General features: G+C 53.1%; 1 protein-coding gene across 2 annotated transcripts in view; it reads right to left on the bottom strand.

Annotated features, from left to right (window-relative positions):
* The window catches only part of MYO5B (myosin VB), a 283,722-nt gene that overhangs the window by 19,470 nt on the left and 251,631 nt on the right, over nt 1-12,621 (bottom strand). The window contains exons 29-31 of one of the 2 annotated variants that reach the window (XM_020282335.2): nt 11,837-11,937; nt 6,105-6,182; nt 2,905-3,103 (exon numbers count right to left, since the gene is read on the bottom strand). In XM_020282335.2, coding sequence (XP_020137924.2) covers nt 2,905-3,103; nt 6,105-6,182; nt 11,837-11,937 — 378 coding nt within the window. The remainder of the gene's footprint in view (nt 1-2,904; nt 3,104-6,104; nt 6,183-11,836; nt 11,938-12,621) is intronic. The other variant, XM_075993885.1, reaches the window with a different exon arrangement.

Here is a 12,621-nt window from a genome sequence, read left to right as displayed (position 1 = left end):
TAGATGTTGTCAGGAACGTCATTTATTTATCTTGACAAAAACGTTCTCAAAGCAGAGTTATCTAAAAACCCAGCCCAAATGATGGGAGGGGCAGCATAGAGTACGACCTCGATCGGGGGCCTCTGAGTGGCCTCTGTGAGACAGGTCAGTCTCTGGAAAGGGCCCAGGCGTCTGGAGAAACTTTAGCCAGGACTCTCCCCGGGGCCACGTAAGGTCTCCTGTGCATCCTGAGGTCTGCTCAGACCCCGTCTCACCCCCAGGTGTCTTCCCAAGTGGTGCCAGTAGCTCTGCTGCATGGCCACCCCGTCCCCGCCTCACACCCGGTCCCTAACTCTGCCTCTGACTCTTGCAGAGGAGGAACCGATGCTGGGAGCTGAATGACCCAGTGAGTCAGGAGCCCAGGCAGGCAGTGCGATCACCATGCGGTCCCCAAGCTCCTATAGGTGACACCGCCAAACTCACAAGACAAAAATGTGCTTCTTGTGCCTTTCCCACCATTGTTTTGAAAGGGAAGACATTCAGTGCTCCAACGGCTAGTTGTAGCTACTTAACCACCAGACCCTTCAACTAGAGAAGACTAACCGGTGGCCAGGCTTTGACTCCTATTTTGCCTTTGAGAACTCTGACATCTCAGCCAGCTTCTGGGGGAACCAGCCCAGGAAATCCAATACTCGACCCTAAAACCACTCAAGCACAGCAGAAGAATTTTTGTGGTCTTAGTGTTGTAAATAACACTGCTTGTCCTGAGCAGTTGGTTTGCTTCTACCCTGTGGACACTGGGGGCTGTGTATCTCGTTATATTTTCCTGTCCTTGTTGGCTGCTAGGACTTTGGATCCATGTCACTGATGATGGCTTTGTGCCTCTGAATTCCTGAGTCTTGTTTTTTAGCCCTTTAGGCAAACACCTGCCCCCCAATCCAAAAAGGCTATATTCCTTAACGTGCTAAGGCATTAAGGCAACCTTTTCGGCACCAGGGACCAGTTTCACAGAAGACAATTTTTCGACGGACTGGAGGGGGCAGGTGTGGCGGGCAGCGGAGCTCAGGCAGTGACAGTCATTCACGGCCTGGTCCCTAACAGGCCACGGACTGTACTGGCCTGGGGCCCGCAGTGCTAAGAGGAGTTGCACAGAGCTGTGCTTCCCAAACTGTGAGGCATATTGGAATCACTTGGGAATCTTTAAAGCCTAAAATCAGCAAATTTAGGACACATGAAATGGAACAAAGCGCTGGTCATGGTGGCTGTGAACCTGCAGAGCCACCAAGGCCCAAAGTCCTAGAGGTTACAATTACAAATGTCTTGCAGAAATTAATGAGTCCAATCCAGAAGGAATCTCGGAAACTCAAAGATGAGCTCACCTGAAGATATCTCTAAACCTTTCAAGCTGCTAGCCGGGAGGACAGTCCCATCCTCCCCTCCACATGGCCCTGTGCGGGCACCGATGCCTCCCAAACACGCCAGCCTCTGCGGCTCCCCGGCACGCTGCGCTATGGTTATGTGCGTGCACGTGGTAGGCAGGAATACTCGCTGAGCAGGGCAACGCGATCACCAGCAGCCCCTGAGACCTGCTGTGGCTGGCTCTGCTTACAGGTCCCAGCCCCCGCCTGGGCCAACAAGGTGCAACATGCTCTAGGAGGCGTCTCCCAGCGGGCCGCCGGCAATGCATCTCCTAGGCTGCCTCCCCTGCCTGGCAGAAGCTGGCCCAACAATACGTATGTTTCTTTCCATAAAGCCACCAGCTCACACATGTACACGTTAACACGTAGTGACTTGCAGACAGAGGGAGGGAGGGTTGTGTATACACAAGTCCCATTCAGAGAGCTGGTGGTCCAGGGCCCCAGCTCTGCTCTTGGGATCAAGTGAACTGGCCACCCAACCACAGGTCACCTGGTTATAAAGGAAATGGCAGCCACGGCTGGGCTCCTGGACTGGACGCGTGGCTGGTACATGATCCTGCCACTCCCCTGCAGGCACACTCAACTCCAGAAGGTGACTGACCCTTCTGTCCCCGCCCCCATTCCTGTTCAGGCACCTTTGTCCATGCTTCTCTCCTGCCAGTCTCTGTGGTTTACATCCCCGTCATGCCTGTTGCAGCTCAAGCCTCCCCTGTAATTCATGCCTGTTCTGTAATACTCATTGCTCATCCTGTGCAGAGTCACAATTCTAACAACGTTATCTTCTTTCTCTTTGTCACGTGCCTTACTCCCTTTACTGACCAAGCTCTAAGCTCTCAGAGGGCAGAGATTCTCTTCTCTGCCATCTGCCAGGGGGGCTCCTTTGGCGACTGTCTGCAAAGACGGCCCCCAACAATTCCCCCCATTACTCCTCCTATGGAGGGGTGGCCTCTCCCCCTCACTGAGTCTGGCGTAGCCATGGGATTTGCTCTGATCAACAGCATGTGGCAGGGTGCCCCTGTGCTGGTTCTGGGACTAGGCCTTCAGGGGCCTTGCAGCTCCTGCTGTCATCCTCTTGGAAAACAGCCGCCACGCAAAGCAGCTCAGGGTAGACCGATGAATGGTGAAAGGGCATGCGGACAAGGACAGACCACTGGAGGGGAGCCAAGGCCCCGTACATGGGGTTGAGGCTGTCTGAGATCCTCCAGCCCCAGCCAAGGGGCCCCAGCCAGCACCACATGGAACAGAGACAAGCTGTCCCTGCTGAGCCCTGCCAGAATTCCTCAGCCACACATTAGTGGTTGCTATTTTAAGCCACTAAGTTTTAAGCCACTTAGCTCCACAAAGAAAGATTCTTCATTATCCATCAGCAGCAGACTGAAGATTCCGAGAATCTGTTCCTGCTATAGGGCTAAGGACATGAACCTTGTGGCTAATGGCCACCCCAAATACCATTTTCTTCTAGAACAGGACTTCCCAGAGCTGGGGTCCACGAGGCGTGGCTACTCACCAGATTCTCATTGGTCAGCCGGGATATCTCCTGCTGGACGCCAAACTCCACCTGGGCCTCCGGGGAGAGCAGCAGCGTCTGGCAGAAGGTCTGCTGCTGCTTGTCCATCTCCTCCTTGAGGGCCTCCAGCTGGGCCTTGAGCGTCTCCACCTCCTCCTCGTGCTCCCGGCTCTGGGCCTGCAGCTGGGCCTCCAGCAACCTGCGCCAGGGGAAGAGGACAGGTGACCACGCAAGCCCAGGTCAGCGCCCCCACGTGAGGGCCCGCAGACAGGAACACGACAGGGGACGGCCAAGCACACAGCAGCAGCAATCGCACATCCCCGCCAGGGGATGAGCGCAGCGGGAAACAGATGCCGTGGGGACCCCCGGCAAGCAGGCCCACCTGTCCTCCTCTCAGAGGATGGGAAACCAAGGCCGAGCACCCCTGGGCTCAGCCCTTTTTCTCAGCCTTTGTTCCTTGTTCCATGAACGTAGTGTATTGGTTTGGGATTGAGAGACTGTCTCCATGTCAAAATGTCATCAGCAGAAATAAATTTCTTAAAGTACGTTTTAAATAAAAGCATCCACGCATCTGCCCCCAAATCCACAAGAATCTCCTTAAAACTCTGGCAAACTGAGCTAATTATATAATTTGCACATTATTTGTATATTTTCCCTATAGTGGATTCTCCATGAGTTTCAGAAAAGCAAAATATTAGCTCCTTTCCTATTTATTGTCACCATCACTACCCCAACTTTATCTCACATGCACAATTTTATATATAATTTCCTCCCAGCCCCAAACAGAAACTGAGTCTATCTGCAAATGATTTAGGGAGTGGTCTAAGATCAACTGGTGTCATGACAAGGACGGAGAGACCTAGAGAAGATCTGGAAAAGGTGGGGGAGAAGTTTCATAAGGCTCTGAGTCCAAAAGGCACAGACCGGGGGGTGGGGGTGCCAGGCATCTGGGCAGTTCTTCCATCATAATGGAAGGCAAGAAATTAACGGGGGCTCATAAGTAGACTCATCTCAGGTAAGTTAAATGCTGGTACGCCTGTAATGCTGTCTTCTTGGACTGAATTATTTGAACCAGCTTTTCTGATCCCGTGCAGCAGGCTCACAGGAAAGAAAGTAGGGCGCTGGGTGAAAGGTACCATAATAAGCTTCCTCACGTGGTCTACGCAGGGAAAAATGTTCCAGGGATACAAAGATCACAAGCAGAGCTTGGCACAGAGCTAGGAAATGGGGCGTGCCCAGGAGGCAGGGAGGGGACAGGCTCCGCATTCCTGCAGTTCTGCTGGCTGGAGACGTAACTGCCAGAAGAGAGGAGGGAGCACACCAATGAGGGAGCCAGAGAGGGCAAAGTTCACACTGCTGATGGCAGCAGCCACACTTTACAAAGCCAACTCAGCTCCAGGGCAGCACTGGGGCGAATGCCTGGCTCCCAGTGGCTTCTCCACAAATTACACACAAGAAATGATTGAGGAATTCACCCATTCACCATGGGCAGTATTACCAAAGGAAGACAGTAATAACATGAGGACGGTGGAGGATAATTGGGTAATTAATCAGCATTTTAGGTGACATACAATGTTTAGGTAACATCCAATATTGGCTAAAATATACTGAAAGTGATCACCAAAAGTTATAAATTTAACAAGAGAGAACAGAGACTCAGGTTCTAGGCAGGTTTCCCCAAAGATGCATCTCCTGACCTGTGCTGTGTGTTTGCTGCTTGTGTCTTTCTTGTTCTCCGACTGAGGAATGGGTGAATGACTCCCACCTACTAACCATCAGGCTGCTCACTTCGCTGGGCAGAGCTGATTCTAGAAGCCAGGTCTGATGCACAGGCCTGTGCATTACTTTGTTGATGCATTCATTTGCTTGTTTCTTAAGCCACACCTAATCCGCTTACTGATAGGCACCAAGAATCACCTGGTTTCATGCATAGATTCCTCCTCCAATAAAACAAACGTCAAGATGGGACAGGAATCTGATCTTATTGAATAACCACTATAGTAATCGAAGTATCAATAACAGCTAATATTCATACCATGCTTATTCCATGCTAGGCATGGGCAAAGTGCTTTACCTGCATTAACCTAATTCCTCATGACAACCCCGGGAGGAACATCCTATTCTGATCACAGTCTACTGATGAGGAAACCGAGCCCAGCACATGTCACCTTTCCCATGGGTCATAGGTCATGGGGCCACCTCTGAACCTAGAGAAAGGCTGCCTTGTGAATCAGCTGACTGTGTTGCTGCACCAGGACCTCTGACACGTCATTAGCAGGCAGGACAAGCAAGAGGGCGTCAGGCTCCTGCTCTGCCACCGCCAGGCTGAGAGAGCTGGGCATGGCATTCACGCCACCTCTCAGGGCCTGTTTCCTCTATCTGGAAAACAAGCCTGGTTTCTACCCCCCACCCCCATCTCTTGTTGGGAGGCTCAAATGAACGAAGCCGTGCCACAGCCCCTAAAAGCCACATGCTAAAAACAAGCATAGGACGTGACCACATCGTGTTCTTTCTCTCTATGCCTAACCACTCCAACTAAACTGCTCACCCCGCTACTGAAGGCTGGTGGGTTTCAGGTTCAGACTTTGGTATCCAATAGAACCAGGTAATTTCTGAACCTTCTGCTTTATCAGCAAACCTCTTAAACCCTGTGAGCATTGGCATCCTCAGCCCTAGGAGGCTGCTGTTGAGTCCAGACCTCACGCTGCACGCGCCACACTTGGTTGTCAGCAGCTCCGGGGAGACCCTGGGATCGGGACCAGCACTGGGGCTGCATTTGGAGCACAACCCGTGGCACGGATCGGGCTGATGCTCATGGCTGATCCTGTGCAATCAGGAGGGTCGATACGTACTGTGGCAGCAGCACAGGCTCCACAATCCCCAGGCAAACTTCCTTCTCAGCCTTGTTCTAGAGAGCTGCATCCCTGGTGCCACATAAGCACCCTTCGTCTGTTTCATCACCTGTAGGACCAGTGTGTTGGGCCACGTGGTTTCTAAGGTTCAACTGGGCCACCAAGGGCTATCACCTGACCCAAACCGGCATCTGCACAGGCCGTGCACAGTGACAGACGGCAGCTCCAGGGGCTACCAGTGACTTGTCCCCGTGCCTTCGCACCCACCCCGGCTGGAAAACGATCAAGCGTAGACAGGAGCAGGCACAACGGACAAAGCACACACAGGAAGGAAGGGAGGCATTTGACCTGGCAACTTGCTTTAGGCCTTGGTAGGCCAAGCCGAGTTCTCCATCTTCATTCAAATATCCCCAATCCTCAGTCTTGCTAGAAACAAAGGACAGAAAAACAGATGTCCAGCGTAGAGGAGAGATAGGCAGGCAGAAAGCCCAGGGAAGTGAGGCGATTCTAGCCAAGGTTTGGAGATGGAAAAAAAGGCAAGGCTTGAGAACTGTCATTCCCCCCCCCCCGCCCTTTTTTTTTTTTTTTTTTAGTTTTTGAGACAGAGTCTCACTCTGTTGCCCAGACTAGAGTGCCGTGGCATCAGCCTAGCTCACAGCAACCTCAAACTCCTGGGCTCAAGCAATCCTCCTGCCTCAGCCTCCCTAATAGCTGAGACTACAGGCATGCACCACCATGCCTGGCTAATTTTTTCTATTTTTGGTAGACACGGGTCCTCACTCTTGTTCAGGCTAGGTCTTGAACTCCTAAGCTCAGACAATTCACCTGCCGCGGCCTCCCAGAGTGCTAGGATTATAGGTGTAAGCCACCACGCCCGGCCTCATTTTCCCTTCTTCCTTTCCTGTCACCTGCATTTTGGGCACAAAAATTCCTGTTGGTTGGATCCCAGCTTTCCTGGAGGAATCATGGAGTGGGAACTGCATGCAAACCACCAGGAACAGCAATCCCTGCTTCCTAACTCCCAGGTGGCCACCCATCTGTCCCCAGGAGTGCTTTGTGCCCTGGCCAGTGCAGTACTACCCCGCCAGGCACCATGTGAGGTCAGGGGGGTGTAACTACCCACCCACGCCCCCAACTTCAGCCTCACGAAGGAGGTCCTCAGCCCCTGCGGTGTTCACACAGGCTGTTGCTTGGGCAAAGCCAGTCACATCAACACCAGGCCCTTCCCTGCAAGTCTGTAGGAGAGGAGGAGGGTGGGGAGTGGCAAGTATACCTCTGGTGCCTAAGCTGTGGCTTCTGTTTCCTGGGTCTACCCATACTGCCGTAGCTTCTCCCTGGGCAGTGAGGGGGACTATTGCAAACACGTTCATCCCAGGGACCCCCACCCCTCAAATGCCCAGAGCCCTTGCCAGGGCCGGGCCTCCCCAGACACTGCCTTTGGTGGTAGACTTTTTGTTGTCCCCTCCCATGGTTAGCATGTAGCTGTCCTGTGCGTCCCTTTGTCCTAGCAAATGTAAAAGTGACCCAGGGGTGTGTTAAGAGGGGCTGATAGGTTAGCACCGTCCCTTGTCTGGTGTCAGTGCTTGAACTTTAGTGGCTAGTGTTTAACCCAAAGGCGTGGCACACGGGACGACTGCAGGCACTGGGGACTGTGCTGTTCTTGGGGAGGGCCGAGAAGTGGAGAGCCTCAGAGCTGAAAGGGAACAACGCTGAGATCCCATACTCCAACCACTCCTCTTCCCACACATGTAGACATACTGACACCTTGGCTGGGACCCAGGGTCTCCTGACCTTGCTCTAAGGCTCCTTCCCACCCTCACGCTGGCTGGCCCTCTAGACACCAGGAAGGGCTGCTGAGCTCTGAGGGTGACCTCACTCCTCTGATTCCCATAGAGCCACAGCCTACAGACACTCTGTGTGTTGCTGAGATACTCTAACCCTAACCCTAACCAGGAAGTGAGCATCAACCCCAGCGGTCACCAGCCTCAGGGAACAACAGACTTCTCAGTTCTATAATGTGCCCGGCGTGATGGACAAAGATGAAAACAGAAACCTTGCAGCCCTTGTGGCCCATGGTGCTCAGGACATCAGGCACACGAGTTAATTAAAAACCAGTCAACCAACTTGGTTTACCTTTTGTTCCCAGATGGAAGAGAACAGACTCCCCCACCCGAGGAAATTCTCCCTGTCCCCCCCGTGACCCATGCCACCATGGGCAAAGGCCAGGGAGGCACGGGTCACCTGCTAGCATGAAAAGAAAAAGCCCAAATGACTCAGATCACAGGAATTTTTCTTAAAAATATAAGTGCTTGATGTCAATTGATTTTTATTAATATTTGATAATATTTAATATTAATGAATCAAATATTCACAAAGAATACCTGTGCAGTCTCAGGCTACTGCACCGAGCCCTGTTCTAAGAGGCCATACACACAAGTAGGTAGCATGCCTCAAACAAGCCATGGCCTGGGCTGGTCGCCTCCCTCTGGGCCTCTCTTTACAGGCAAAGTAAAAGTAGTTGACTATATTACTGCAAAGGTTGCTTCCAGATCTTTAATTACTAACTGTAAAGGTCATGCACCAAGAAAGGCCTAAGGTAACATTGACATTCGCTCTGTGAAGATCTTGAAACCTATGACCCCAAAACCATCGCTCTGGCACAGAGATACCCTGGCTGACCAACATGAGTGTATGAGTAGCCATGCCTCGGGGATCCCGGCTCTGGGCAGTCGTGTTCTAGAAGAAAGTGGGATCAGGACTAGCCTCTAGTTAAATGGATAAGGTTCGCGCCTCCCTGTGGAAACAGACAAGGCCCCAGCCACCTTGGAGATGGTCAGTTTCCTGTTTCTGAGAAGCCCCCTATGTGCTCCCCAGATCTTATTCCTTCTGCTCACCCCTGAGCTTTCTATCCAACCTCCTAGGATCCCTGAGGAATGGAAGGCGGCACCCCGAACACCAGGACGACAGAGAAGTGTTTGCAGCTCCAGGCCTGGCCACGTGGGCGCGAACCGTGCGTGGATAAATGCGGCTGGGCCATCAGACACAGCAGACTGCACTGCGTTGCTGGCTCAGGACCCGCAGGGGTTTGAGAAGCACATGGAAACAACTGCCTCCTAGAAGCAAGCTGAGAGTTCTTAGCCAGGAGTGGCTAAAATGCCGCCGTCGGAGAGAGGAGCTGGGCCCTGGGTAGAATCTGGCTCTTTCTGCCTCCTTTGCTGTTCTGAGCAAGACAGACTGCAGCAGCAGCGGCGGCTCAGGCCACAGGAGCCAACAATTCCAAGCAAATCTCAAGGAGACTGCACGCGCTCCTCCTTGTTAAATACTATCTCTGCCGTCTTGGATAGCCCCATGGTGGGGGTGGGGGAGGGGTGAATAACAACCCCAGGTACGCACGCCCAAGCCCAGGTGGCCACACCTGTGCTGTGTGCTGAGGGCCTCCTGTCCTTTCCTGGGACCTGCTGGGTAGACAGGGGCTACAAGGTGGTTTCCTGGCACCTGAGAAAGCTATAGTAACCCACCAGTCTTGCTTTGGAGTTCTACACTCTTGGCAAGCCTTGGGTGGAAGCAGCCAGGGGTCCAAGGAGCACTGTTCTTGGAGTCAGAGCTGAGCCCTGGCTGCACTCTTGCCCTCCATAGCCATGACTGTGAAAGCCCGAGACAGCAGTAACCTGTGCCCTCTGACCCACCTCCCATCCCTTGCCCAGATGCAGCCCTGGGAGGAAGACAGACTTCCCAACACCCAGCTTAATTTTCCCTTATATAAACGGAAACATATGACTCTTGACAGTGGATTTAAAAAAAATGATAATAATGATGCTGGTTTCTCCTAGTTCCCAGAGATAAAAAAAAGAGAAGGTTCGTGGCAGCAGAAATGTTATCCATATTCCTGTGGCTATACCTTGAACAGGCCCCTCAGTGCTGGCTTCTCCCCCCAAATTTCAAAACAAGGAACAATGTAGGTTCATACAGTGGATTTTGCTTAGATTTCTGGGGGGGATTCTATCACATACCCAGTCACAGCCCCTCTAAATGTCTCTGTTCCCCAAGCTCAGAAACGTTATTGCATACTACCTTTCATAGTGTATAGAGCTCCGTTTTGATCCTCACAAGTGGCATCCCTTGTCATAAAGGGACAGCCTGCCGCTGGGCTCCACGGAGCCGCAGTCGGAGCCCCTTCCCGGCCAGGCCCCTCCTCACGCCTTGCTGGACTTTGCTGCAGTCATAACGTTTTCTCGAAGCTAAGGCTGAAGCCAGGTTGGAAGAGGGACAAACCCACCATGGTCACTGCCAGGGCACCTGGCACAGGGGCGCTGGGGCACTGGTTCTTCAGGCCTCCCCTCCCCAAGGCAGCGGCTCCTTTCTGCACCTCACTCCGTTGCACAGGCTATTCATTCCCTATCGTATGCTGGGCTCGCTGGGGAAGGAATTATTTTCAGATACAATAAAAGCTATTTTTATTTTATCACCATCATCACTGTTGCTATAGAGAAAGACAAAATGCAGGGTATTACACAGCAGCCCCTGGGAAAACCTAGCCTGGGGCCTGGATCCCTGACAATCTCTGGATGAACAAGAAAGGAGCTGATAAGAGTGACGGCTCTGACCATCGGGAAGACAGGGACGCTGCCGTCAGGGCCAGGCACGCGGCAGCTGCGCTCTTACTTCAATATCACCTGTGCTCTTTTCTCCTATTCATCTCATTTCTTATCTTCAACCCAAGATAATGTGAAATGACTAAATCTTCAATCCAGTTTTAGAACTGAGAGAGTCACCTTCATGCCTTTTCTTCCTCCTTTAAGGAAAAGAATCACATCTCTCCCGAAATAAATTTAATTTCCTCCTGGGGGCCTGCGACACGCCTTGGCCTCCTGATCCCCTACCCAGCGAGCCAGAGGCAGCCCCGGCCGCAGAGTCAGGCTCCGGGTTCTGCCTCGACTCAGGGCAGGCCCCCGTGTGCCAGAGCCCCCCTGGGCCACAGTCTCCTCCTCGGTAGAAAGGGGGATGGAGGGGATTGTTTAATCTGGGAATCAAAGCACTAGGAAGCCTTCACTGATTCTGTGACGTTCTTGCAAAAAACTTCAAGTTGTGCTCACAGTGCCACCTAATGACGTTTTTTGGAAATGTTTGCTGTTCTCAGCAATTTTGACCAAATGCTTAAGGGTAGATGGTTAGGTATTCTCTTAGTGGAGGAGAAAGGAAGGTGGCCGGAAGGCAGGCCAGCTCCGTTTTGACGGGTGCCCACAGGGGCACGAGACGGCAGAGACAGTGACAACGGTGGTAACAGCGCTGATGTTCTGTGCGCACCACGTGCAGGCCTGTTCCAAGTGCTTTACCTGGACTATCCCATCTGGTCTCTTCAATAACTGCAGGCGGTACACTGCTACAGCTGTCCCCACTTCACAGATGAGGCCACTGAGGCACGAGCCATTTTGTAATCAGTAGTTATTATGAAGTATGGGTGGACTCCAGGGTCCGCTTTCTCAAGCACTCTGCCGCCCCGCCTTGGGGGTTTTCGTTCTGTCTGCTGACAACCCTTGGCCCTGCCGCCTCCCTGAGACGATCACTCTCTTCCATCTCAACCCCGGTCAGCTCATCCTCACGGAGGGACCAGAGGCGGCCGGCCCAGGGAAACCTCACCGTGGCCGATACGGTAGAGGGAAAACACTCCCGTCCCACCTCCGAGTGTTTAGCTTGGGTTCTGTCTCTTCTGAATGACGGGGAACAGCCCCTGCCACGTGACGCCCACCACTGTGTGTGTGAGATGGGCAGGCAGCTGGAGCGGCCCCCGCTGTTCGTGGGCCCCCTCCAGGCCGCGCCTGCCAGTCTTCCCGCCCTCTGCCTCCCGCCATCTGCCCAGGGAGGCTCCCTTTGCCTAGTGCCATTCAGGGGCCCTGGGCTCTAGGAGCTGCAGGCGTGGCACGCCAGCCTTGCGAAGGTAACAGTGGGCTTCCCAGGGGCAGGGGACTGAGCCAGCTCCTCCTCTTCTACGTCCTCTGATAAGTAACTCCCCGACGCTGAGCACACGGTAGGGGCCCTCCTCCTGTCGCTGCCTCTAGCGGTTCCCGGAAACGCAGCCTTACCTGTTTGTCTGGCAGACCCCGTGGTAGGCCTCGATGGCGTCCTCCTGGTCCACATGCTTTTCGCTGTTGGGCCAACTCGTCCTGGCATTGATGTTTGGCTCCTAGAAGGCCCCAAATTAAAAAAATAAGTAAATCTGGTTCTATAAATACTTGTCATAAAGTGGCTTTATATTCAAATGGAGGCATAACAACGTGTTCTGGGTAAAAGACAGGGCTGGGAAGCACTCAGATAACTGCAGTCAAACCCAGGCAGGAATGTGACTTCTAAAGGTCACCCTGGGTGGAAGAGGACAAGACCTGGCTGTGGGCAAACTGAGCCTGCAGCAGTTGGTGGAAGATGCCCAGGACAGTGACCCTGGGCGGAGAAAGCACCTGAGTCAGAGGACACACAGCCACAGCCCGGCTCCATTTGGAATCCTGCCCTCACGGCTGCCCGCTCACCCCCTGCCAGCCCCGGCCCATGCCCGGAGGGCCCAGGCCGCTTCCAACCCCTCCTACAATACCCTCTCTATCCAGGAAAGTGGGAACATCAGGTATGACAGACACCGAGTGGGACTTGCCACCCTGCAAGGACAGAGAGGAATAACTCTCTCCACTTCAGAAACACAGCAAAGGGCACGGGGTGAAACACAGCAAGGTTGCCCTTGGTTTACCTACTGAACATCTTCATACTAACTTCTAGAAACTTCCAGCTCAATCTCCCAGGAAAGGTCATGCTGAAAGGGCAGCAAGTCCCTTGCCCTGCCTTTAAATGAGATCCCAGAGCGAAAGACTCTGCTCTTTCA

This window comes from Microcebus murinus, chromosome 17 (genome assembly GCF_040939455.1).
Source record: "Microcebus murinus isolate Inina chromosome 17, M.murinus_Inina_mat1.0, whole genome shotgun sequence".
NCBI classification, from domain to species: Eukaryota; Metazoa; Chordata; class Mammalia; order Primates; family Cheirogaleidae; genus Microcebus; species Microcebus murinus.
Note: the sequence above shows the minus strand (reverse complement) of the source record. Positions and strands in the feature narration are given on the sequence as shown.